Source organism: Hemiscyllium ocellatum, chromosome 13 (assembly GCF_020745735.1).
Source record: "Hemiscyllium ocellatum isolate sHemOce1 chromosome 13, sHemOce1.pat.X.cur, whole genome shotgun sequence".
Lineage (NCBI taxonomy): Eukaryota > Metazoa > Chordata > Chondrichthyes > Orectolobiformes > Hemiscylliidae > Hemiscyllium > Hemiscyllium ocellatum.
Genome location: NC_083413.1, coordinates 70,302,339 through 70,329,698, shown reverse-complemented (window position 1 = coordinate 70,329,698; position 27,360 = coordinate 70,302,339). Strand labels below are relative to the sequence as shown.

Here is a 27,360-nt window from a genome sequence, read left to right as displayed (position 1 = left end):
ACAAGTAAGTTCAGTGCCTCTTGGCTATAGAGAGGGTTAACTGGCCAGGTTTCCCACTTCTGTGGTAATCTTTGCAATATCGAGATGCAAGTGAACGTCAGTGGCAATGATTTTTTTTGGCAATATTTTAAATAAATGGAACAAGACTTCCTAAGGGCAGTATTTGCAGTGAAATTGTAAATGCATTCGAGAGGAACATGCTTATAATTTTGCTGGAAAAATCAACCAGAGAAAAACCTTGTCTTTATTTAGGATGCCATCATGCATAGTGACAGGAGGCAATTTTCCCTACAGCTACAGACAGTGATGAGATGCAGTGGTTAAAAATGGAAGTTGTGAATGCTGCTTCTCTTTCAGATTTCCATAATCATTGCCTGTAAGCTTTAGCCCTAACCTTTGTCCACAGTTCTTTTTTCATACAAGTTTAAACTTATATTACCCCTTTTTACTGCAATCAGTCTTTTTTTATTATTGCCCAGGGATGGGTTGGGGGAAATGGAGAGTTTTTGCATGTTTCTCATTGGTGACAGTGTCATTCCTGACTCTGAAGATTCTAGATTCTATTTTTTACCCCAGAGCCTTAGTTGGCAATCTAGTGAAATACCAAGGAAGTACGACACTGCTTCAGGGGCTGTCTTTGGATAAGATGATAAAGACCCAGTCTACCCTGTTGGGAGTAAGTGAAAGATATTATATTTCAAGATTAGAGCAGGGACATTCTGCTTGCTGGCCAATAGTTTACCTTCAGCCCCTAAAATCAAATATCCTTTTATCACATGGTTGTTGTTGGAGCCTGCAGGCCGCTGTTTGTTAACATTGCAACAGGTTACCCTTCAGCAAAGTACTTAATTGACTGTAAAAATGTTTTGGGATGTCCGAAAGTCATAAAATATGCAATATAAAAGTTATCCCTTTTTCCTTTCGACAGTGATGACCTTCTTTGATCACAGTGACATAATGGCAAATGGCATCGTGACCTGGGACTGGCCACTGACGTGGAAAAGGGAAGGAAATATTCTGGGATGTTTCATCATGTGACGTTAAATCACCTTGGCCATTCAATCAGCCCTTTTCTCCCTAACTCTACGACTTCTTTTTTCAAACCAGTGCTTCGAAATGAAACGCGACATTTTTTTTGCTCCATGATATTTCTCCTGGCTTGCTCACAACAACATCCAGGCGATTATCCTTCAATTCATGGAGACTCCTGTAAGCTCACAGAAGATGGAAACCCTGGATCTGGGATGTAGCTAGTTATTATGACCCAGACCCACACCAGGCAATAAACCTGTCTCCTAAAGGGATCAATAGACTTCTTCATCGAATGATGCTTGCAAGATAAACGGAAAGTTGAAGAATTGGAGCTGTCGATAACAGATACTTCTTTACACTTGACTGCAAGTGGCCCCCCCTTCTGCGCAACAGCAATTCAGTGATTCTCATGGCAACCACGTAACCACTGTCGATGTAGAAACACGTCAGGTTTAATAACGGCACTAATGTCCATTCAAGAAGGAAATCTGCCATCCTTACCTGGTCTACATGTGACTCCAGACCCACAGCAATGTGGTTGACTCTTCTCTGCCCTCTGGGTAATTAGGGATGAGCAATAAATGTTGGCCCAGCAACTCCCATATCCCACGATCAAATAAAATAAAAACACAAGTAATGACCGTTGACCACGGAATACACTGAGAAACTTTGGCCCAGGAAATCACTGGCCCACCATTAAAATACCTGGCTTGCACCCACACCAGGCTAATTACGTTTATGCTCAGTTCCCTCTCTTCTTGATTATTCAATCTGCAATGATCAGGGCCCTTAGTTACTATTTAAGAGGCTTGCTATATGTTAACAGCATTGTTGCTCCTTCATAGAAACAAGAAGAGAGATTGTAAACCCTCATTTTAATGGTCAAACAAGATTTTGGGCCCTTCTCAGAATCAGCAGAAGTGTTGTCTCGTCCAAATACTCTGCTTTCTTCCATTAAACAAAACGAATTCTGAGTTATGAGAGAATACAACCACTTATGAAGACAGAGTAAAGAAGCAGCCTTAAATTGTCCTGTGGTGTACCGTGACGAATTGGGACCTACATTCCTTCTCGTCCATTGTCTCTAAGGTTAACTCTGATACGTTGCCAAACTTTGGGTGGGTGGGTGGTGGCTGTCTGGGTGAAAGAGGGAACAACTTAAAAACCAGGAGCAAAGCAAGCCAGCACTGTTTACATGCACCCCCTAGTGGGTAATTGCAGCAATGGCTTGGGAGAAGGTGAACTGTCCTGACGACATGAACATTGTACAGTTTGTGTGTGAGGGAGATAGAGGTGGAAAGGTAAGGTAAACATCCAGGTGACCAAATAGCTGGCCGTATGTTACACTGCCTTTGTTTGTGTGCTCATGTAATCAGTGCCAGTTATGGATATTCTCTGTATCTGGGCTGTTTGGTGATTAACACTGGGCTCACAGCTTCCACTGTTGATTCATGTATGTCATTCTCGTGTGTGAAAGGATAAATGTAGTGCCACTAACGTAACATCTAATTATCCAGAAACTGGTTGGAGTTTCAAATCACACTGCCTCCAAATTTTTCTCTCTCACACACAGTAAAATAAAATAAAGATATTCCCTAAAGAGCTCTGCTGGTTTGAAAAAAAAGGAAAGGCTTGCATTTATTTGATGCCTTTCATGACCTCAGGATGTTCCAAAGTGCTTTAGGACCAATTAATTGCCTGTTGAAGTGCAAGTCACTGTTGTAATTCAGGACATTGCGAGGCTATACAGGCCAAGGAGGTCCTAGGTTTGATCCCTGGTTTATACTAACTTAATTCATTTCAGTCAGACAGCTCCATGCTTCTGATCCCTAGTGAGAAACATTGCAATGCTGTCTGTGGTAGAACAGATGACATTGTCTCGATTTACACTTGAGAATTGATCACTTGGACAGAGTGCTGAAGCACTAGTGACACTCACAGAGCTGTACCTTAGCAAGGACTCAATGCATTCAGGACAAGATGTAGGGAGAAAATGAAAATGAAACAAAAAAAAACACTAAAGCAAATCTACACTACATATTTAATTTTTCATTGAAACACACACATAAGGACTAACGCTGAAGTGCAAAACCAACATTTACATACAAGTGAAATCGTTTGCAAAATCTCCTTACTTGGTGTTTTCAAGATGACTGTCAAAGGAAGCAAAATGATTGATCTTAAACATGATAAAATGAAAAGCAAAGAAAATTAAAATGAAAGGCCAAGGTGCCATGAACTGGAGATTTCTTAATGCATTGCATATTGTGGAATAAATGTAGAGATTCTCCTGCCAAACATCCTATGACAGAATAGTAAATTGGTCCTCCAAATCTCCACACATTAAGTCAATACCATTGGTAGATTCTACCAAACAAACATTAAAGTATAGCAGCAAGGGGCAATGCCACAGAAACATCCTAATGAATCTAGCAGTGCCTGACAGGAGAGTGAGATTGGCAGATGATGGGCAATAAGACTCCAGGCCATCCACAATGCAGTCGGAAAACTGTGTGTTCAAGAGGTCATGGTCATGGTCAGAAAATCCAATTTAATAGGGGCAATCTATAAAAAGAAATAGTGATTACATCAGATATATTCTGTGTTTCTGCTTTGGTTTCATTTACAAATATGGATATCCATGAGGTAAAAACCAGAAGAATGGTTAAGTGTTGAAAATCAGAATCAAAAACAGAAATTGCTGCAAAAGCTCAGCAGGTCTTGGGGGCATCTGTGGAGAGAAATCAGAGTTAATGTTTTGGGTCCAGTGACCCTTCCTCAGAACTCAGCAACCTCTGCTTTTGAATCTCCATTAGGTGCCTGAGAGAAATTATAACATGCTGGAGATTTTATTTTCATGAAATGTGAGCATTGCAACTTGACCAGCATTATTACCCATCATGAGTTGGCCTTAGGAAGGTGATTTTTGAGCACAATGGGAAAGTACCTGTGTGATGTCGATTACTGCACAAGAGGTAATGATGATTTCACTCTGAAAGATTGTGAACTTATCTGCACCCCATGTTTATATCACAATAACCATGGAGCTTACAGCTTTCACGTCGGGTCAGAAGTAAGTGTTAAATCGATATTTTTAAAATTGGCCTGTTCAGACAGCTGTAGAAAATGTGAGGTTTGAACCTAGACCTTCTCGCCTAGAGTATGAAGCACTGTCAGAAGAGCCCTCTGTGTGGGTATTTGTGGGGAAAAAATTGCTAACCCATGATAGGCTCACATAATTGGCCAAACTGTACCAAAAACACCCACAATTCCCAAGCAATTCACAAGGCAAATCAGACAGCCCACGCAGACAAAGCAATACACTTCAAGCTCCCACTAACAATGACAGAGCACCACAAATATCTCAAAGCCCAAAGGGCAGTTTCACAACCCAGCAATACCAAAGCCACACAAAGAGCAGGTCAGACAGAGAGGCATCAGCAAGGACATGCTCCAGGAACAGGACAATGGGAGCATCTCACCACTTCAGAGGGGACATTAACACCTATCTGTGAAGAGGAATGGAACCGTTATTACTGTCAGGGTGTTGCATTGTGTGAAGGAACAGGACATTCGTCTGATATTTGTTTTCCAATTAGCATCCTTGCAACTAGATTACTCAATTTCCAGATACATTGTACTTTCCTATTTCTTAATCAGTGTCACTGTGCAGCGTTATTATAAAACTGGCTTTATCCTCAGCTCTGGGAAGAGAAATTCTGATCTACCTGTGCAGACTGTCAGTTCTGTGTCAGCCTAGTCAGTTTCTCTTCCAGCCATATCACTTGAAATAAACTGTTTGTCAATTTCACTTCGAGCTGTGTTTTGTGATCTCTAAACTATTGGGAAAATTTCTCCGGCAGTACTATATGGAACAGACTGGAGATACAGTATTTGACCTTTTCTTGTATGTTACTTTTCACATTGATTTTAAAAATGTGTGCATTTACATGCCACCTGTCACAAACAAAGAACACTGATAACGCAGCATTTTGTTTTAGTCCTGGAAGAGAAGTAAGACCAGTTAGGAACCCAGGCCAGTTTAATAGAAAATATCTGGAAAATACATTCTGGTGGATTCATTCCGTTCCCACATGTCATTGAAGTTGATAAGATGTCATTCCAAACTTGCAACATTAATTCTGTTTTCCACAGATGCTGCAAGGCCTGCTGAGTTTTTCCAGTGTTCTCTGTGTTTATTTCAGATTTCCAGCAGGTTTAGAGGGGTATGGGCTAAGTGCTGGCAAATGGGACTAGATTAGTTTTAGGATATCTGGTCGGTATGGATGAGTTGCGCCGAAGGGTCTGTTTCTGGGCTGTACAGACTCTATAACTCGATCTGCACGATTTTCCTTCCATCCCCATATAATTGGCCTTCTGCAGATCCTCAACTGGTGGTCTCATTGCATTGGCAGCCTTGGCCTCCAGGTCAGAGTTTCCTGTCCTAAAGTCCCATTGGTCTCCTCCTTCAACCCCTCCCTGAAACTTAGGAGCAAATGCTGGAATCTGTGACTGAAAACAAAGAAAAAAAACGCTGTAAATCACAGCAGATCAGGCAGCATCCATGGAGAGAGAGAGTAAGCCAACGTTTCAAGTCTGGGTGACCCTTCTTCTGCGTGGCCTCCTTGAAACTTCATGTCCCCTTAGATCTCTGGCGACAAACCGCACTGATAACACTAAAATGCAAAGTGTGCCACATATACATGACAGTAAGATAGATGACTACTGTGCTGCCTCACACATAGAATATTTTATGTTTAACCCAGCGATTTCCAAAGTTGCAAAATTTCCGTCCTTGCAGTTTATGGTGGTTGGCACACGGCGTTTGGTGTACAAAATGCATGAAAAATCGTCTCGACTTGAATCGTTTAACTTTCCAAAGGGTGCGTCAAAATCTTGCCCTACTAGCTGAGTCTCAGTATACAGGAATATATATTTCGGTTCTCATCTATTTGCGAGGCTTTTGTCTGGGGGAATGATGTCTGCCCTGCACTGTCTGTGTAACACATACGTACAACCACGTTTGTGTGTGTGTGTGTGTGAAGTCTGGGTGCAAGATGGGAGCAACTTACAGAACCAGGAGCAAAGCAATTTTCTGTGAGGAAGGGTCACTCTAGCCGAAGCGTTCACTCTGACCCCTCTCCACAGATGCTGCCAGACCTGCTGAGCTTTTCCGGCGATTTCTGAGTTACAGCATCCGCAGTTCTCTCGGTTTCCACTTAATTCACTGTCTCCCTGTGTGTGTGAGAGAAAGACACACTGTTCCAGAGAGAGGGAGGTCTAGCAGGAGTTTTGTCTGAATGAACTGTCTGTGTGGAGGTGAATGTGTGTTGCAGATTTCCCGCAAGCTCGGAGCGGCCGTTGTCGGCAACCTAAGTGTTGGTCCCTGCTACCGCTTCCTCCCCCTCTTGGCTCTCTCCTGTTCCTTTCTCTCTTTCTCTCTCCTATCAGGTTGAAGCTGGAGATGTGAATGTGTGGTCGCTGTGCATGCTGGGCTCCCATTGCAGACATACACAGAGACAGATAGACACACAGAGAGGGGGAGAGAGAGAGAGAGCTCCATGGAGGGAGGCAGAGATGCTGCGTGATCTTGAGGGCTGGCTCTGACTGAGCCGCCCCACACACACACACTCTCTCTCTCTCTCTCTGCTCCCTCCCCTCCTCCTCCTCCTCTCAGGTCAGTTTCACTCTGGTTACTTTCAACGACGTTGTAACCAACGCATCACAGCCCTGGCCACGCCGGGAGAGTGCAGTTTGATAATCTTTCTCCTGTATTCCCCTCCGCCCAAGAGGAAGAGAAAGAAAATAAAAGCCGGACTCTGGAGGTGCGGTGTAAGCATTTGCTAGCAAGTTGTGTGTGTGTGTGTATTTTTATTTTTGGGGGGGGTGGGTGGGGGGGTGGAGGGGGAAGAGAGAGAGAGAAGCCAGCCTCCCCCCTGCATCTCCTCAGTGAGATGGTAACCCATGAAGCCCACTGTCAGGAACATGGTTGAAAGGACCAACAAATTCATTCTGATTATTGCTGGCTCCGCAATTTTCATGATCATCATCTTCCAGTACGTGTGCCCGGGAACTAACTGCAGGATCTCGGCGCCCCGGGGTTTCCAACACGACCAGGAGGCGGTGGATATCTTCCCGACGCCCGACCCCCATTACCTGAGGAAGTACTACTTCCCGGCGCTGGACCTGGACCGCACGGTGGATTTTGACATCAAGGGCGACGACGTGATCGTCTTCCTGCACATCCAGAAAACCGGCGGCACCACCTTCGGCCGGCACCTGGTGCAGAACGTCAAGCTGGAGGTGCCCTGCGAGTGCCGCGCCGGCCAGAAGAAGTGCACTTGTTACCGACCGAACCGCAGGGAGACCTGGCTCTTCTCGAGGTTCTCCACCGGCTGGAGCTGCGGCTTACACGCCGACTGGACCGAGCTCACCAACTGTGTGCCCGGAGTGCTGAACAAGAGGGAAAGCAAGAGCAGAACTCCCAGGTAGGCAAGCCTCTGACTTTATATACACACACACTCTCTCACACACACACACACTCACACAGACACACACTCACACAGACACACACACTCTCACACAGACACACACACTCACAGACACTCTCAAACAGACACACACACTCTCAAACAGACACACACACTCTCACACAGACACACACACTCACAGACACACTCTCAAACAGACACACTCTCACAGACACACACACTCACAGACACACACTCACAGACACTCTCACTCTCAGACACACACACTCTCTCACACAGACACACACTCTCACACAGACTCACAGACACACACACTCTCACAGACACACACTCTCACATATACCCTCTCACACAGACATGCTCTCACACAGACACACACACACAGATTCACACCCAGACACACACATTCACACAAACACTCACAGACGCACTCAGACACATACTTCCTCTCACACACACACACTCTCTCTCTCTCTAACACAGACAGATACATACTCTCTCACACACACTAACATAAGCTGCACCTGGAGTTTTGTTTGTTTATTAATTCCTCTCTGATTTGCTTGCTCCAGAATGTCTGACCTTTAGCTCTGAGTGGGTCCCCAACACTGAACCCCCCCCCCCAAGTGTGAGTGAAAAGTTATGATTGCAATCCAAGGCCTTTAAATTTGAGGCAAACTTTTCTTTGGTTTTTAAATACATTGGTGTGGAACTGGCCTCCCTCAGCTGGTGAAATCTGATGGAATTGGTTGATCTATTGGCTGTGACATACCCAGACAGCCAGTTCAGAGTCTGTTAGATATTGGTCACATCTGGGAGCCTGAACCAGAGCTCCTTCATACACCCCCAAATCCAATGGAAGGATTTGTACAAAACATGTCCCTGTGCTGCTGACACTGCCAAAGGGGACTGGCGTTTCCATTTTAACAGACTATTTTAAAAACAAATACCATTCTGTAATACAATAATGTGGATTTTTCCTTTCCTTTGCTGTGTGCCTACTCGATATTGAAATGTAACGGGATTGCAGCGTTGTCTCTGTGTCTGCTGTCTTGCCGGGGCAGTCTACTGACTGAGGGTACATGATGTTGCACCAGTAGCTGTGCCTATCACCAGGTCACTCAACACTCACAGCAATAACATGGGATGCCTCATTCAGGACGCTGTTGCTGCTTAATCCTGATGCACAGGATTAGAGATACCAAACAAAGCAGGTAACCAACGGACTGGTTGGTGCTCAGACCTTACATTGGGGAAACCTCTTCAGTGCACCCTTCTTGTTTTTGTTCCTGAGCTGACTGCAGCTGTCTCCACAGCAGCAACACTGCCAATAATAGAGCTACTGCCTCTGTCGTCCTGGAGACCCACCTCTGGAGGCTGGTCCCTCCCCATCCCAGTTGAATAACAATGCAGCACATTTACCTGCAAGTGTTAATCGCTGGGGGGCAAAGTGTATTCACATTATTTTACCTGTAAGTGCTGAAGCCGCCCTTGCCCCCACCAAACTCCTTTCGAGGCTGACACGGGGGCTTTGAGCATTGTAAGCATTTTAAAGAGAATTCCAGGGATTTGGAAGAAGGTCAGTAGCCAGCAAGTCTGCTCAAATGCACAAGTCTGTTGTGCAATGTAGATGAGTGGGTTCCTGAGCACCAGGAGCCCCCAAGTTAACAGAGGAGCTCTGTTTCTACAACATCAGGCAGGCATAATAACCCCCACTGGCCTGTCCCTGAATTATCTATTCTCTCCACCTCTCCACAGCCAACTCCTCCCTTTTTGTCTTGGTCTAAGGTAGTCAAAGCAGAGGAAAGGCGTATGATGGCTTTACTTTGCCTGTGTCTATGTTACACCACCTTTGTGACAATGAGCTTTATGTATTCCTGCAATTCAGCAGATTGTTGTAATTTACTTTCTTCATGTACTTGGTGAAAACGTGCTTCACAATTTCTGTAGTGCGATAGATTTGATTTCATTAAATTCTGCCAGTGGGGAATGTCTGTCATTCCTTCTGCCTCATTAGAAATCGGTGATAATGTTTGTTGCAGTTTGTGTATTTCCTGTTAGTCTATATAAAAAAAATCTGTGATATTCTCTCACATAGGAACGGTTAGAAACAGCCGCTTTCCAGGTGGAAGAAGCTACAGCCACCCTCCTCCTTTCCTGAGCCAGCTGCAACCCTAGCAGTTTCACATCTTTTGCAGCAGTTTCTTCTGAAGGTGCTGTCGTCTCCTTGCTGCCACCTCAGTTGAGATCCGCTAATTTAGGACTGCAACAGGGATTTTTCTAATCCCCTGTAGCTTCACTCCATACACAGGGCAGTGCGCGTGCCAGTGAAGCCATTAGGGGAGCTATCTCTTTCCTGATCGAATTATTTCCCAAATTTAATTGACAAATGTTTTATAATTGTAACCTTTTTTTTCTCACTTCATATGAAAGAGAATGTGGTGGGTCGGAGCCAGATGGAAATAATGCGAAAAATCTTCATTCCAATGCCTCACTTTTAAAATTCTCATCCTATGTTTTCAATTTCCTCCATGGCTGCTTGCCTCCTGACCTTCTCCAACCCTATAACACTCCAGGGCCTTTGTGCTCATCTCATTCTGGCTTCGGGTATGTCCTGGGTTCTCATCGCTCCGCTATTCAGGCCTGGGCCCTAAGTGCTGGACTTCCCTTCAAAATACACCTCTGCCTCACTCTCCTCCTTGAGGAAGACCCACCTTTGAGCAGCTGCTTGAATGCCTCCGTAAATGACTTGATGTCGGCATTTTGTGATAATGCAACTGTGGAGTACACTGGGGCAATTTTCCCAGGCTAAAGGCATTCAGTGCAAGTTGTCCTTGTTGGAGTGAATAAAATTGCAAACCACTCTTATTTAAATGAGAGTTTGACAGTGACCCTAAGAACCCCATTAGCCAGTTGATAAAATAAGACATCAGAGTCAGTATTTATGTCGAACAGAATTAATTCCAGAGTGAAACACTCAGGTATATATTATCTGATTCGACTTCTGTGTCAAAAAGTACTTGTTCATGTATACTCAAGTAACCATCCATTCACTATAATTCATTTATATAATTAATCCCAATTGATATATTTAATAGTGAATGGTCAGAATTCCATCTTAATAAGAAATAGAGCTCCCTCCAGCCCAGGCTCATCCTAAAGCAGAGAGCGTCAGCCGAACATGGCAGAAATAGGAGTTCAGCAGAGGAGTTGTGAAGGGCGATGGAAGAGACGTACAAACAGATTGACAGAAGTTCTGTTAGGAGTGAGGAAAGCTGGTGGCTGGCCTTTATCCAAAGCAACAGGGAGTCAAAACAAAAATATGATGATTGCTTGTGTGACTTTCATTTTTTTATGTTACGCTGGGGAGATGAGATGTGAGAGAAGACTACAGTGAACAGCATTTTCAAGCCCAGTAAAGAGTGTCTTAAATGAAAGGAAATCTCATGAGGCCCACAAAATCTAAAGGTTTATGAAGTTTTAAATAATATTTGTGTTTCATTGCATCTTTGGTTGGGCTCAAAGTGGGAATTCTATCCTTATTTGCCAAGCAGGCATCCATGTGATTTACCCAAAAATCATTTTGCTGACCATCCATTTCAGTGAAGAGTATAATCAAACGTCAACCAAGTGCAAACCCCACCATTTTACCTGATTTTATGAGATGCCCACTGCTGGCAGGATTAGTTAAAATTGCAAGCAAAAGCAGAAATTGCTGGGAAGACTCAGCAGGTCTGGTAGCATCTGTGGAACAAAACCAGCGTTAAAGTTTTGGGTTCAGTGATGCTTCTCCAATTTCTGTTTTTGTTTCTGATTTTGATACAGTCTTTTGGCTTTTTAAAGTTGTTTGGCCCTCAACATATCACGAAACAGGAGTTTCTCTCATGGGCTTTGCAGTAGAATGACTGGAATATTCAAGGATATGACTGGAGTGAATATTGGAACATGTAAAGAAACAATTAAGAGTACATTTTTAAATATGGCTATTGACTGGGAGATGACAGTTCAAAGATTGAAAGCCAGTAACCTTGAATATTGCACAGATCCACGGCTGTGTACAAGTTTGCTAATGGCTGGCAAATATTGGTCCATTAAATTTCGGATTTAGCCGGTTAAAATGCTTGTTTTATTTAAAAGCAACAGAGTCCCTGAGTAAACAGATTTATCTTTTGAGTCTGCCAGTTGGAAAATAGATTACATGCAGTAAGTTTGTGATAACATAATTTAAATGCAGTCCAGTAATCAGCTTATAGGCAGACCCACTCTGAAATCTGTCCAAGTGCATTGAGGTCACCAGCTTGTTTGTATTGAAAAGAAATCTGCCTGCAATTGGCCACAGATTATTGGAAAAAATACTATAACCCACTTTCTTCCAGCTCCCTCCTCTTGCCCCCTCCCCCACTCCTCTCCGTTCACAATGAATTAGTTAAATTGTAACCTTGTCTGGACATCTTTGGGATAACAGAAAGGCAGAAGGCGTAACCGAACAAATAACTATAATCTTGGTGCTCTGAATAGGATCATCAATGAGGTTCAAACAAGATGTGGATTGCAGGATAGTAAAACTTGGAAGGGGTGAGTTAATACTAAATATTTGGAGTCAAGTGTTGCTTTGCCAGTTACATTTCAGGAGTTCAGTTTCAACTTAAATATTAAGTGAAAGTTAAGTTCCTCCCACTGCATATTGTTTCCAGAGTATTGGAAGAATTCTTCCCAGCGTCCTGGTGAACATTTACCCTTTATTAGCATCACTAAATAATCAGGTTTTCCAGGTCATTATTATTTCAGTGTTGTTTCTGGGACTTTGCCTTCGTCAAATTATTGACTGCATTTCCTACATTGCAAGCATAGCTACTTTGCAAAAAAACTTCACTTCATTGACTGTTATTAAAAATGAACTGGCATATCCTGAGGCAATTTAAAGATACAATGTCAAAGAAAATGTTTCTCTTCTTCCCCCTCTCAGTTTGAATATTTAGTGTTTTATTTTTAATAATTATCTGAAGTACAGCCTTGAAACAAAATAACGGTGTGTAAAAAAAACTTTGTGAGCAAGACCACCGATTTTACCTTCCATCAACAAATCGGTGGACTTGTGGAATGCTGTTCACATGGTATTGATTAAAACAAAATTCTAGAAATCCATGGAACAGAATTGGGAATGTTAATCCTCCAGCCTGGTGACCCCTGATTGTCGTGCATAACAGCCCCTTCATATGTTGAGGGAGAGGCCACTAATTGATCCATTTAAAGAAAACAAAACAAAAGCTACTGGATTGTATGATTTCAGAATTCTAGTCAATTCTGCAGATTGAAACCAGTGTTCAGAATGCTGCGGATTTTAACATATATGGTCACTATTACCCAGGCGCTTCCTAAAGCTTCAAGCTGAAATGTCTGAACTTAGCTGCGAGCTGATCTTTAACTTCTCTCCAAGTTCATTTCAGTTTGAACATTGGCACAATGGGATGAAATAGTAGTGAAGAGTTTTGTTAACAAGACATAGCTTAATAAGAGTAAAAAATGAGGTCTGCAGATGCTGGAGATCACAGCTGCAAATGTGTTGCTGGTCAAAGCACAGCAGGCCAGGCAGCATCTCAGGAATAGAGAATTCGACGTTTCCTGATGAAGGGCTTATGCTCGAAACGTCGAATTCTCTATTCCTGAGATGCTGCCTGGCCTGCTGTGCTTTGACCAGCAACACATTTATAGCTTAATAAGACTTGTCCCACAAATGATACAATAATACAGCCCCTCTTGGGTTGCTAAAATCAATTGTGTTGTGTTATGCATTGCTTAGTGATGACATGTGTGGCAACTGTTTATTGCAGTATCAGTGGCCATTGAAGTCCTTGTTTTTACCTGATGCATAGTGGACTCAAATAGTGTCCTTTGTCACATGTCTTTGTGCCCCTGTCCTTCTAAGACCCAAGGCAATTTTATTGAAGCCTATAACTGTCATTGCTTTAAGTTTTATTGATGGATCTAATGTAATGGAAATTTCATACAATAGTAGAGGATTTGAAAAGACTTGCATTTATTCAGTGTCTTTCATGACCGTGGATCCAAAAGCATTCAAAATGCTTTACAGCCAGTGAGATACTTCTGAAAAATAGCTTCTGTTTCAATTTGGGAAACACAGCAGCCAATCCAAGCGTAGGAAGCTCCGCCCAAAACAGCAGATCAAATTTGTTTAATGAACAGTGCAAGCTGAGAAATAAATATTGGCCAGAGTACTGTGGTAAACTCCCTGATTATCTTTGAATACATTCAAGGATCTTTTATGTCCACCTATTGGAGCCTCGATTTGTCATCTTACAGATGATGTCACCTTTTGATAGTGCAGCAAATGGATAATCCAGGAAAGCATTTATGATTTCAAGAAGAAAAGCTGATGACAACATTGGGTGGAATCTTACTGTGGTTCCATGGGTTTTTATATATCTTACACACAATAATGATTAGGATTCAGCAACTGGATTTTTATGCTGAGTGAGCTCTTTTTGATAGAGCTCTGGAATCATTACACATGCATCTTGTTTGGATGGTGATATTTTCCTGTGGGGATTGGAGTGGGAGCACCTGCAAAAGAGATTACCTTTGTTTTGCTGACATCATAAGCCAGGAGAGTGATGCTGTACACAAGTTTATTCCCACAGTTGTGCAAATGTAGTTTTCAGTTCACTTGGGAATAATGATTTCATTTCTCAGTCATGTGACATTGATTCCCACTTGCAGCTTTACTGTATATTTTCATGACACAGCTCAACAGACCACTAACTGCATTGCTTCCTCGCTGCATTGAACAGTTAACATCAGCAGATCCTGGAATTTTAACCTGTTAGTTAAAAAAAAACTGTGTGTTAGCTGGCTTCCATGGTGACGCACACCCGTTCATCAGCTGCCCAAGCCTTGCACACAAGATTGACAAGTAACTGGAGCCCCAACAATGTAGCTTCCTTTGAACAGCCTTTCCTTTTGTCATTTTCAATAAATGTTTTGTTATATTCTGTGCACTTCCAGTTTCTTTTCTCGTTTGGTTTTATTCTGATACAATTTCACTGCTGCAGGTAACATTTCAAAGAAATGCAATATTGTTGATTTCTTTTCATCATCTGTTGACTTGAACTGTGAGGGTAAAAAACATTCAGCAGTGTGATTGACTTTGCAGTTTTAATCACAGGCTGTGCCTGCGCAGGGCAATTTGAGCTGTCGAAACAGAAGAGTGAAGCAGTTGTGGCTGTGGGTCTGTCACTGGTGGTATTGAAGAGAGCAATTTGAGGGGATGAATTAAAGCTGCTTGTACGTTGCAGAAGGTTGCATTGATGCCACTAGTTCCCAGAAATGCAGATTTTGAGACATGAATGTATGCTAAGTGCCTGGAAGGAACACTGGACTTTGGGGCTTATGGATCCCAGAGCTCCTCCATCACTGGGGTTTCTCCTTGCCTCATGTCTGGATCTGTTGTAGACTAATTGCTGAAGATTGATTGCTGCGATTAGTCAACCATTCCATTATCGTTGTATCATGTGACTACCAGGATGGGAGAAGGTGAAGTAAATAGACCGTGGTCTTTTTCTCCTGTTGTAATTCCTGTGTCTTGAGTGCTGGCGGAGAGCCAAATACAAAGCTGCCTGAACTCACCAAGAGGGATTGCTGGGAAGAGCTGTATCTTGTGGCTCGCTCAGGCTGCCAGTCTGATAATACTTTTTAAGTTTTTGCTTGCGTGAATTGTGTTTTTAGAAACCACTGGAACAAGGTTGGATCTCACGTCAGTCTAAGTACATCTTCAGAATGTCTCTCACATTAAGTGGAGCGATACTGGCATCTATGCTGTGGTGTTGTGTGCCAAGTCCTTTCAAATCACTTCACTAATAAATTGCCCTTTTTAGGATGGAGAAATGTATTGGACTGGGCACACTTCACTTTCTCATAATATGATGAGGAGCTTTGGGACCATCCAGCCCTGCTGACCAATTTGTCTGCCAGAACAGGTTGTCTCTGGCTTGACACCACGTGAACATCCACTTAGAATTCATTTGCAGGATGTTGAATCTGCTAACGGTAAAGGATTTTAAGGAGAAGGTTGCTTCCTGTAAAGCAACTTGGCAGAATGTGGAACTCGAAGCATGTGACCATTTAAGTTTGAGAGCCACTGCCATTCAGAATCACCACTGCCGTGATGTCTCTAATGATGTTAAGATAAGAGTAGCACAGGTCCACCCAGATTTCATGGTCTTTGTGGATTACTGTGTTGTTCACATGTGGAGCAAACAGCAAGATTCCATAAAACGTAAGTTCAACATCTGGTTGGATGGATATCAGCTACAGACAGGCAGTATTTCCCTCAGTACTATACCTACTCTTAACCCAGGTTGTGTCAAGTCTTAGCATGTGGTTCAAATTCTCCAACCTATTGGTGAAGCTTCTCAAATTGAAACTTCAGTGAAGTGAAGGCAGCCCTTTAGTTCAGCGTGTGAATTGTTTGGGTGCAATTTGAATAGAATTGCCTGGATCTCACTCTCGAGATTGCCACTGCACGTTTACGTGTGCACTGCTTTCAGATGGGCTGTTAACAGACAACAGCAGCAAACAAGCATTTACGGACTCTGGAACATCCCTGCAGCTGATGGACATGCTCCTTTTCAGCTCCCCGTGTCTGTGCTGTGAGTGCAGGATGATGTGGTGCAGCCGAAGGTTGCAGGATCCTGTGCTGCATGCTTAAGGGGCAGATTGCTTGTGGGTGAAGCTCTCAACATGTCTGCTTCCAGGACTGGAGGACAGCCATGATCATTTGCAAGCTCCCTCCAAGCTGAATGAATTGTGACTGTTCTTAACAGGAGATAAAATATGTGGTTTATTAGCTGTTACCAGGCTTTTATCCATGTACTTCCTGTACCCTTTGGGCATCCATGTGCCCTGCATGCTCACCCTCACCTCACAAAAAATAACCAGCTGCGTAGATTCTACAAACATGAACTTCTGTAAAATTACACATTCTGCTGATTCTATTTCTTCCTGTTGGTTATATTTTCTGATGGTTCTTTTCTAAAGGTTTCCGTCATACTATTCATCATCAGTTGCAGTCAATTTGTCTTTTACATGGAAACATCTTCCTATAAAGCTTGCAGTTTATTTGTAAGATTTTATCTGTATGTTTACCTCTTTGCTAAGTGGGTAATGTGGTCAAAACATGTGCTAAATGGCAGTCACTAACAGTCACTTTAGTGCTGATGGACTTTATTTTATGGGGATTGTACAGTGGACTTGTGTTAAAGTGTAGCCATTTTCCCATATTTTGTCGACACTTCTGTCAAGTTGCCACTCAATGTGCTGATGTGGTGTATTCTGTAATATTTAAAGAGGCTGGGAATAAATGGCAATTTGTAACAACAACAACAACAAATAGGCTGCCTTTTGCAGTGAGATGGACATTACCTCATACTGCTGTGTCAAGCTGAGGGCCAGTTCATTGTTGTCTTGTAATCTGCCTGAAGACGGTTATTTATATGCAGATATACTTTCTGTAATAATCGCTCCGTGTCTACTGTACAAAGCAGCACAGAGGCTTGGAGCAATAATAAATAAACTTTATTTCCCTTAAAAATAGTGTTTGGGGAGCACCAAGGCTCTAATGAGCTTTGAAGTATTCTATTGATACTGGCCATACTCCATAATACGATTCTCTATGTAGCGAAAGTGACAACACTTCAAATGGACTTCATTACTCTGTAAAGTCTTGTGAAGCAGCTAGATGTTATGTAAGGGACCATCTGAAATCACACTTGTTTTCCTCAAACTTATTTTGTATTTACAGTAGAAGGAACACTTCTTCCCACTCAATGTTCTGCACTTCAACTTTCATGAAAGGAGAGTCAGATTGTTTTATGAAACCCTTTATACAGTAGCTTGATAAATTCAGAATAGTGAAATCCATAGCTGTGCCTTCATGAAAAAAGTGAGGATTTTTATTTCCATTTGCTGGTAAATGTGCAAAGAAGCATTGCAGGTAACTGTCACCACATCCCCACATGATGCCCTTCATTAAAGGAGGCTTTTCTCTAGCTCCAATACTTTTTTCTGGGAAAATGGTGCCTTTTTCAAATCCAGTGTGTAATCCTTGAAACAGCAGCATGATTGTAGTCTTGGTGCTCGTACACAGAAGTACACTAGCCACTATTGCCAATGGTTACCGGCCAAGTCACTCTATATGTCAGCACAGTTGGTAGTGCTCCAGATGATCAGGGTCAGGTCCCACTCCAGAACATGAACACAAGATCAGAGCTGACATACTCTACTGCAGCACTGAGGGAGTGCTGCAGTGTCAGATGTGGTGACCCTCAGGTGATCTGTTAAACCAATATCCCAACTTCCCCTTCAGGAGAACATAAGATCTTGAGGCACAATTGTGAAGAAGAACCGGGAAGTTATTCCTTGTGTCCTCAACAACATTTACCCCTTAATCAACATGTCAGGGCTCGATTTCTGAGCAATATTGCTTTGCTGGTTGAGGGAACTTGCTATGCTCAACTTGGTTGCTGTGCTTCCTACATTACAACAGTGTCTGCACTTTAAAAATACTTGACCAGTTGTAAAGCATTTTGGGAATATCTTGAGGCCATGAAAGGTGCTGTATGAATGCAGGTCTTCTATTTTGCATATCTGACCATCATTGAAGCTAAAAGTATTCGATGTGGGTACTGGTTTATGGTGGAAACCTTTTTTTCCCATCTTAATGTTGGTTCACCCAAAGGCTTACATGCCCACTCATATTTGTAATTGTGGTTTGAGTACAAGACCATGAGATAAGGGAGCAGAATTAGGCCATTTGGCCCATTGGGTCAGCTCCATTACTTGGGCCAAGGGTGATATGTTTCTCAACTCTATTCTCCTGCCTTCTCCCCATAACCCTTCATCCTCATACTAGTTAAGAACCCATCGAACTCTGTCCTAAATGCACTCAATGGCTAGACCTCCATAGCCTTCTGCGGCAATGAGTTCCAAAGATTAATCACCCTCTGCCTGAAGAAATTCCTCCTCATATCCGTTCTCTAGGGTCGTTCCTTTACTCTGAAGCTGTGCCCTCGAGTCCTAGTCTGTCACACTCGTGGACACACATTCTTCCCATCCGTTCTATCCAGGCCGGTCTGTAGTCTGTAAGTTTTAAACAGATTCTCCCCCTCGGCTTTACAAACTCAAGTACAGATTCACAGTCTTCAACTGCTTGTCATATAACAATCCTTGATCCATGGGATCATTCTGGTAAACCTCCTCTGGGCCCCTCCAACATTAGCCACATCCTTTCTGAGATGCAGGGCCCCAAAACTGCTCTCAATAGGCCAAATGTGGTCTGATCAGAGCCTTATGCAGCCTCAGCAGTACATTCCTGCTTTTGTATTCTAGCCCTCTTGAAATGAATGCTCACATTGCATTTGCTTTCCTAATTGCCAACTGAATGTGCACGTTAAACATTTGCTATGCATTTGCAGTTTGCAAACTTAATTTTAGGCTGGGCGAGTCATTGGGGACTGAGAGGAAGTGCAGAGAGAGAGAGAGAGAGGGACTTTGCCCTTTAATTACTGTGAAGACCTGGCAATATTAGATTACAATTGCTATAATTCAGAACTCGGGCCAAAAATAATGACGGTACTGAGCTTGCAGAAAGGAGTTGAAGTTAAACAGCCCTGCAAAATCTGTCTTAACCTAATATAAAATATAGTGCCCTGCTGACTTGGGCCACAGCTGCCCCCATTGCCTGGCGATATCATAAAAATATGTACAAGCTGTGCAGAGGGTGATTTAATAGTGAGGTGAGGTCATGCTGAAAGTCAGAACGCTGTACATTTTAGTCATATCTGATGGATTTCCTAAATTCCCAAACAACATTCATGCATCTCGAAAACCTATGCCAGAAATTGCTGTTGTGAAGATCCTGCACACTCTCAGTTTAATGTATCTGAAGGACTGGGGGAGGAGATTGGCATTCTAATGCGAAGCTACTGAATGGGCAAAGCATCAACAAGTTGTTCTTTGTGTGTGAAGTGTTGCGTGAGCAAGGCACCAAGGTCACAGGCTTGAAAAGATGAGTTTTATTTCAGTTTGAGAAACCAAGGTCAACGCCTGTAGATTGCAGGATGTAACCACAGTCAAAAAAAAAAGACAGGAGCCTGAACAAAGCGACGCTTAGGTGGTGTCAAGCTTGTGTTGATTGGAGGATGAGGGGATTGCAGAGGGAGGTGATGCGTGGTTGTCTGCTGAGAAATGGTGAGTTTGAATAAGAGATTGAGTTCTTGCTTGAGCTGTTTTGTGTGGCCTCAGAACCGAGACATAGAATTTTCTTTTTCCCAGAATATGTTGTATGGGGGTGTTTTAAGTTGTGGTGAAAAGAAGCTCAACAATGTAGCAGTCAGCAATTATCTGAAGGGGAAGTAGGAAGAGAGAAATCCAAAGGCCACTTTCGGATGTGCTGAAAGGAGCTCAGGTCAAGAGAGGCAAGTCCCATGCCTTTCATGACATTGGGTTTGCTGTCAGAAATAAATTTGGCCGTCTATGGGTGAAGCAGCATTGTCGCCCAGGTACTGGATTTGTAATCCAGGGGTGTGGATTAATGATTATAAAATGTGAGTTCAGACTGGGAAATTTGCAATCATTTTAAGTAAAGATGAAATAAAGAGTTGGTATCAGTAATTGTGTGCAGGAGAATTGTGCCAGACTGTCTTTCAAAACAAAACCGGCTTATTAATATTCCTTATTAATAGGAAGCAAATCTGCTATCTTTTCCTGGTCTGGGCTGTGTGTCATTCAGATTTACAGCCAAGTGGTTGTCTCAGGAATATTCTAACAAGCCACTCAGTTATATTATATTAAATTTCTTCAATAAAGTCTACTAAAGATGAAACTAGATGAACCCTGTTGGAATTGACCTCAGTATTGGATTTGACAGTGTAATGCTAAGTCCAGTCAACCTTGCTAGGTGCTTCATAAACTTTTGGGAACATTGTATCAAAAGTATCTGAGTTGTCCTACAGACTGTTTAGACAACAGTCTGATGTAATCATAGATTCTGAAGCATATCTTTCTGCTAACATCCAGGACTTCTCCATCACCATCTGTCCTGTCGTTTAAACAGACAGCCGAAAAAAGGTGGTGGCCAAAGCCTAACATTAAAGGAACAACCTGGACGTGGTGCAGCACATCATTGCTGGGGGAGCAACGTGGGCGTTGAGACAGAGACTGCTACTAGGGGACCAGAATGGGAGTGAGTTTTCAGGCCATTGTTTGGCAAACTGAATCGTGTTGGACTACTGGCCGTTACGAGGGGAAAAGTGAGGGAGTGGGATCACTGGTCATTGACAGGCAACAGTGTGGGGTGGCCATTGCTGAGTAAACAGATTGCATGTGGGAGCTGTGTGTGTTACTTGAGTAACAGAGGGGTAGGGTCACAGGCCGTTGCTAGAGGAACAGTGGGAATGGAATGGGTGGCTCAAGAACCCTCAATATTGACTATGATTAGCATGAGGTGTCATGTCATCATGGAACATGAAAATCCCCTGTGAATTGCCACTTCACCAATCATCATGTTGAAATCCAGTCAGAAGAAACACTGAGCATAACAAGGGCACAGAGTGAACACTGTATGGTGACTTCAGTGTCCATCACTGACTACTGCATTGATATCACTACGACCCACTGATCTGGTCAAGTAAAAGGACCCAGTAGTTACATTTGACCCAAGGCAGATGGTGAGGGATCCGATAAATGGCCAAAACCTTGTCCTCACCAACATACCTGTATTGGTACATGATCGTAACGATGCTAGTGACTGTGGTACAGTCGTTATAAAAGCAAAAGTGCGATCTTCAAACTGAGGACACCCTCCATCAAGGTTTCTTAACTACTGTGCTCAATACGATAAATTCAGAACAGACCTAAGAGCTTAAAACTAAGCATCTGCATGGGAATCTGGGCCATTGGATGCAACAGAATTATTTTAAATGTCCCTGTAACCTCATGGTCTGGCACATCCTTCACTGCACCATGGCCATTAAGCCAGGGGATCAGCTCTGCTTCAGCGAAGGGTGGAGGACAGCATATCTCTTGCAGCTTTGGACATACTTAAAAATGAGGTCCCATCCCAGTGTAGTTCCAACAGAGTACAATGCATGCTAAAGAGTGGACACGCTTGATTGAGAGCAGGTCATAGAGAATCTCAAAGTCATTTGTGGTTACAGACAATTAAACATCTAACAGTCAGAAGAGATTCCATGATTATCCTCATCCTCAGAGATGGGAAAGGCAGCAGATGAGTTCAAAAAAATCAACACTGAAGCTGTTGTGACAAACCTGACTCAGAAATGCCAAGTGGATGATCTAGCTCTGCTGCCTTCTTAACTTCACAAAAGGCATCTTTTAAGTCAATTAGTTTTATCCATGTAATATTAAGAAATAGTTGAGTGAAATAGACACAGCAAAGGTTTTGGGCACTGGCTGTCGTGCTGAAAGATTTAGGTTTCAGAACTAGTTGTACCTCTATCTAAGCTGTTCCAGTATAGCTACAACACTGGCATTAACAGCAATGGCCAATCCAATCTGGCCTGTTATCAATCAACTGTAAAGGTACGGCAGATATTACTTGACAGTGCTATAAACCCAGAAACACCGCTCTGAATCAAAATGTCATTAACCAAGTAGGGATAAAGACATTTAACCTTGTATTAGAATATCGTCTTGTACAATCACAGAATTGTTGTAGCACAGAAGTAGATGCTCATGCTCACCGTGTTGTTCTGGCTCTCTAATTCACGCAGTGCCATACTTCTGTTTTTTTTCCCAGTAACCCTACAAATTCTTCCTTTTCAGAGAATAATTTAGTTCCCTTTCAAATACCTTGATTGAACGAGCTCCACAACACTTTTAAGGCAGTGACTTTTAAACCTTAACCACTCACTGTGTGAAAAAAGGTTTTCCTCTTATTGTCATTTTTTTTTGTGAATATTATTTTAAATCTGTGCTCTCCTGTTCTTGGCCCTTTCACAAATAGAAACAGTTTATCCTTATCCACTCTGTCCACATCCTTCATAAATTTGAATGCTTCTATCAAATCTCTTCAGCTTTCTCGTCTATACGGGAAACAGCCCAACATTTGCAATCTGCCTTTGTAAGAGGAGTTCCAGATCCTTGGAATCTTTCTTAGTAATCTGTTTCTGAACTCCCTCCCCTTTCCAAAATTGTAGTGTCCAGAACTGGACTCAGTACTTCAGGTCAGGCCAAACTCATCTCCTGTACAAGTTCAATAAGTTTTAATTTTCTTTCACTTGTGCTCTATGCACCTAATAATAAACCTAGGATGCTATATATTTTTATGCACCTTTTGCTCAAGATGGTGCATCTTTAATATCTTGTACACATATGCACCAAAGTTCCTTTGCTCCTGGATCCTATTTAGAAGTGAGCCTTTTATTTTATGTTGTTACTCTATGTACTTCCTATCAAAATGAATCACATCACATTTCCCCCTCATTAAACTTTATCTGCCACTTGTTTGCCCATCGCTGTAGTTGGCACTTTGAAGTCTGCACTTTCCTCCTGAAGAGTTTACCATGATCCCAAGTTTCACATCAGCTGCAAGTTTCAAATTATGCCTTGAAGGCCTAGATTATTAAACCTGTCTCAATGAAATACAGTACTTTAATGAGTAATCTCAAAGTGAATGATCCTGTAGGAATTGTACAATTAAATTCCATATGAAGTTTAAGAGAAACTTCCTCTAATCTATTCCCAAACAAGTATTGTAAACAAAGCCGTGTGTTTGTGTGTGTAATGGGCTGAGTTGCTTAAGATTGTTTGGATCGCGAGATTAAAAAATAGCGGGTAAGTAAACAGTGGAAAATGTTTGGAACATAAAGATTCAAAGCATTCAGCAAAAAAATGCTTTCCATTAAAAATTACTCGTGTCTTATTAGGGTATTTAAGGATAATGAAAGATTTGTAATGTTGTGAAGAATAGAAGTCTGAGGATTATGAAATTTAGAAATCAGCAAAGGGGACCGAAAAATTAATTACTGCAACATCAAATACTTACATCCGTTGTAATCACTCCAGTCTGGAATCAATTGTTTGGAAATGCCAGTTGTCCAGAAATCTCTTTGAGCAGACTCAAGCATTTCCTTTATATGAGCATAATTTACAGCAGCACTCTGGGTATAAAAACATGGAAGGTACAATATTTAGATATGTAAAACCATTTTGTTACTGCAAATAATCTTTGATCAGGGTTTATTGTTTCAGATTAATATTTTCATCTGTTATGTTTTCAGGTTCATACACCCGTGATTAAGCATTTTTGACATCATTATATAGTGTGGAAAATTCCACAATCCAGGATGACTTGGATCCAAACCTTCCGGCCTGGGAAGTTACAGTGTAGTAGCTTCAGTGTATTGAGAAGGCTGAAAGTATGACATAGAAACTTCCGGAAACAAAGTACGCCAAAGGGAAAAAGTTGAATCAGAGAGTAAGGTTTGTAAATGTAATGTAATAACCCACTAAGAGCTTTTACAAATGTAAATGGAATGGAGAATCACCAGAATAAATGTCAGCCATCTCACTGAAACATTCAAAGCCATAAAGGGGCTTGACATGATAGGCACTGAGGGATTATTTCTTCAGACCAGTGAAACTAGACCATGGAGAAACAGTCTCAAAATAAGGTGTCAATATATATGAACTGAGTTCAGGAGAAATTTCTTCACATTGTGGACTGTGAATCATTAGAAGGCTGATCCCTAGAGGTTGTGGATTGATCATTATGGCTGTTGAAGGCAGAGATAAAAATTTTTTTGGTCTGTCATGATAGCAAATTGTTTGCAGAAATCGTGGCAAACTGGAGTTGATATGATATCAGCATTTGATTGAGTATATCATTTGGAGCCCTAATAACATGGAATCAGCTGGAAATAGAGACAAAACTCCACTGGCTGACACCATACCTGGTACAAGATAAGATAGTTGTGTTTGTCTGACACCATTGGTTATGGTCAGATTAGCATAGAAGTAATGACTAGCAGTTTAAGACATAGAGACAACACCCTTGCACCTTCCTGCTGTTGAAGTTGGTTGGGTTGGAGTTGGAGTGGGATTTATCTGATCTTTGCTTCTGTTTCCTGGATGGTGCTTCATATTGATGTTGGTTGCCAAAAGAACTGACCCAAAGTGAAGAGGAAGGAACCAGATAAATTAACTGACAACATTGGAAAAGAACTAAAATGCATAGCGCTGCATTGGACATTCTCTCTCCCTTCCTGAGCGCAATATGTTTTGGTCTTTTTTTTTAATTGATTGATTACAGTTGAACCACTGCAACAAGAAAGCACTTTGAACCATCCATCTTCCAGAATGTTCAAAATTTTGTGATTTACCTTGAAGGTGATAATTTGGTGAAACTGTTTCACCAGTGATGACAAGGCTGCAATTTCATCGCTTCCAATCAAAGTTCATGCCACAGCTTCTGCAGTTGTGTTTTATAGACCAATTTCCTGTGCGGAGATTAAACTGCTTATAGATCTTTCCAAGTAAGCTAGTGCAGATGCATCCTGGCACATTTTTAGAAGGACCTTGGCTACAGAAACAAAGGAAAAACCTCTTCTCCTCTGTCACTGGGCATGTGACGCATAGGAAGAACACCGCTTCCTCCACTCTGCCCTTTTCCACCCTACCCAGCCCCATCAAATCTTATTTCTGCACAGTCCACTAACTTGCGAAAAGAGTCAATTGTTCCAGTCCTTAAAGGGTGTTTACACATTTGCTGCTTGTCTTAAAAGCCTCCACTGTTCAGAGGCGAAGGCACCAGCAGAGGTAATTTTTTTGTTGTTGCAAATTTATGGAAATACAATAGTGAGCATTCTGTGGGCTGACAGGAGCACCGCAGGAAATGTATGTTCACGGGAGACTTCCCTTACATAAATGGAGAGATGGAATAATAGATGACTGTGCAGCCTAGTTTTCTGGCGTGATTCCTATCCCCCTGTGGCCCAGGAAGCTGCTGTTTTGGAGGGGGACTTGGGAGATGACTTAAATTTATATTTTCTCACTGTCGCTCCATGGTCGGCTAATCTCAGCAAATTGGACAAATTGTGAAATATTTTCTTGCATTCTCTCTCTTTCAAAACAACCCGTTCTCTGCTCGCCCACACTTGAATTACAAGGCTGTCTTTATGTTTTCCTATCCTATTTTACGGTTCAGGGGGGTGCAGAAGTAACACCAGTAGAGGTCAGTCATCAACCCTGAGGCATTATGGGATACAAGATGAAAATTGTGCCCTTTCACTACTGGGGGCCTGAGTAAACCCAGGTGTAAAGAAGATTAATATTTGAAGGGGCAGCCATGCACACAGAAGGCATGGCACATTGTAAGACCAAATGCTTTTCTGTCGAGACCCAGATCCTCCTGATGACATTGTACATGGAAAAAGTCGCATGACTTTTGTTGTGTGTTTGAGTTAACACACAGCCCACTATCATGGTGGACAAATTTACAGGGTTTCCTCATAAATGTAACAGGGTTACGCAAGGACAGTGGCAGATTTACATATTAATGAATCAAAAGCTGCAACCCATTCTAAAAGATGAAAGGCTTAACAGCAATCTAGGTTTGTTCCATATCTGACACTATGATCTTTTGCTATAAATTCTGTGTCCTATAATCCTACTCCACAGCTACCTGATGAAGGAGTAGCACTCTGAAAGCTTGTGCTTCCAAATAAATCTGTTGGACTATAACCTGATGTTGTGTGATTTTTAACTTTGTCCACCCCAGTCCAACACCGGCTCCTCCACATTACAGTGAGAAAGGAATGATAGTGGGGCTGTCAGGTCTCTTCCGCCAAATTTTGTTTCATTGCTTCCTTAAATTCCTTTTACCGAATTGCATCCAAGTATCACTTGGAGAGAAAAATCTTGACCACTTTCATTTCAGTGTGAAATAGTTGCTGGTGAGGGTAATGGTGCTGGTGGAAGTTTTTCTCACAGAAAGCCCCATAGATTGTTCTGGTGACATTATAGGGAGCAAAGTAAAATCGTGTGAGAGGACGGGGAAGGAGTGAGACAGAAAATCAAGGGATCAGAGTGTGGGAGAGGGAAAAAGGGAAAGTGGGCTGTCAGAGGAGGAATCCCAGGTTGAAAGTTGACTGACCTCCAATCCCTACTTTCATGTATCACTGAATGGTATCCTTTTTCTTTCCCCCTACCTGTACACCTGAGAGGAAGCAGAATTCATATGTTGAGAAGTTGATCCACATAAGCAGAGCTTCCCTTTGGCTGTGTAGCCATGAAGCTTCGAAAGAACATTGGAGCTAATGCCAGTTGTGCCGTATGTGGTGTACGGATCAATTGTGATACCGCTGTTTGGTGTAGCAATCTGAAGCTTCCAAGTTCAAAAGTGTACAGGTAATGAGTGACCTCCCTGCTCACTGTGGTTTCCCACTGTAAGCCCTCCTCTTTCACATCTATGCCAACCATTCAGACCCGCTGTGGCATTCCATCCTACCATCCAGAAGGAGTGGAGGCTCCTGATAGGAGGATCCCGACATGGAAGTCCTCCCCTTTACCCTCAGGGGTTTGGCAGGAAGGAGGGTGTTCCCTGTGGCTGTCCCGTGCATTTGAAGGGTGGGGGAGCGACTGAAATAATATCAGGGGCAACAAGACGTTTATTTTGGCATTGAGATTTATGTGAAAAAACCAAATTGTTTCTCTGTGCTTCGTTTTTAACTGGGCCACCTCCAAACTGCTCATGACAGCTTTAAACAGATTCAATGAAGAATTTGCTCTCGGTTCTGGCATG

The 27,360-nt window shown here is 42.4% G+C and overlaps 1 protein-coding gene across 1 annotated transcript in view; it reads left to right on the top strand.

The window, feature by feature from the left end:
* Nucleotides 1-6,938: 6,938 nt before the first annotated feature.
* Nucleotides 6,939-27,360, top strand: part of LOC132821931 (heparan-sulfate 6-O-sulfotransferase 1-like) — a 268,098-nt gene continuing 247,676 nt past the window's right edge. The window contains exon 1 of the mRNA XM_060834911.1: nucleotides 6,939-7,520. Coding sequence (XP_060690894.1) covers nucleotides 6,997-7,520 — 524 coding nt within the window. The 5' untranslated portion in view covers nucleotides 6,939-6,996. The remainder of the gene's footprint in view (nucleotides 7,521-27,360) is intronic.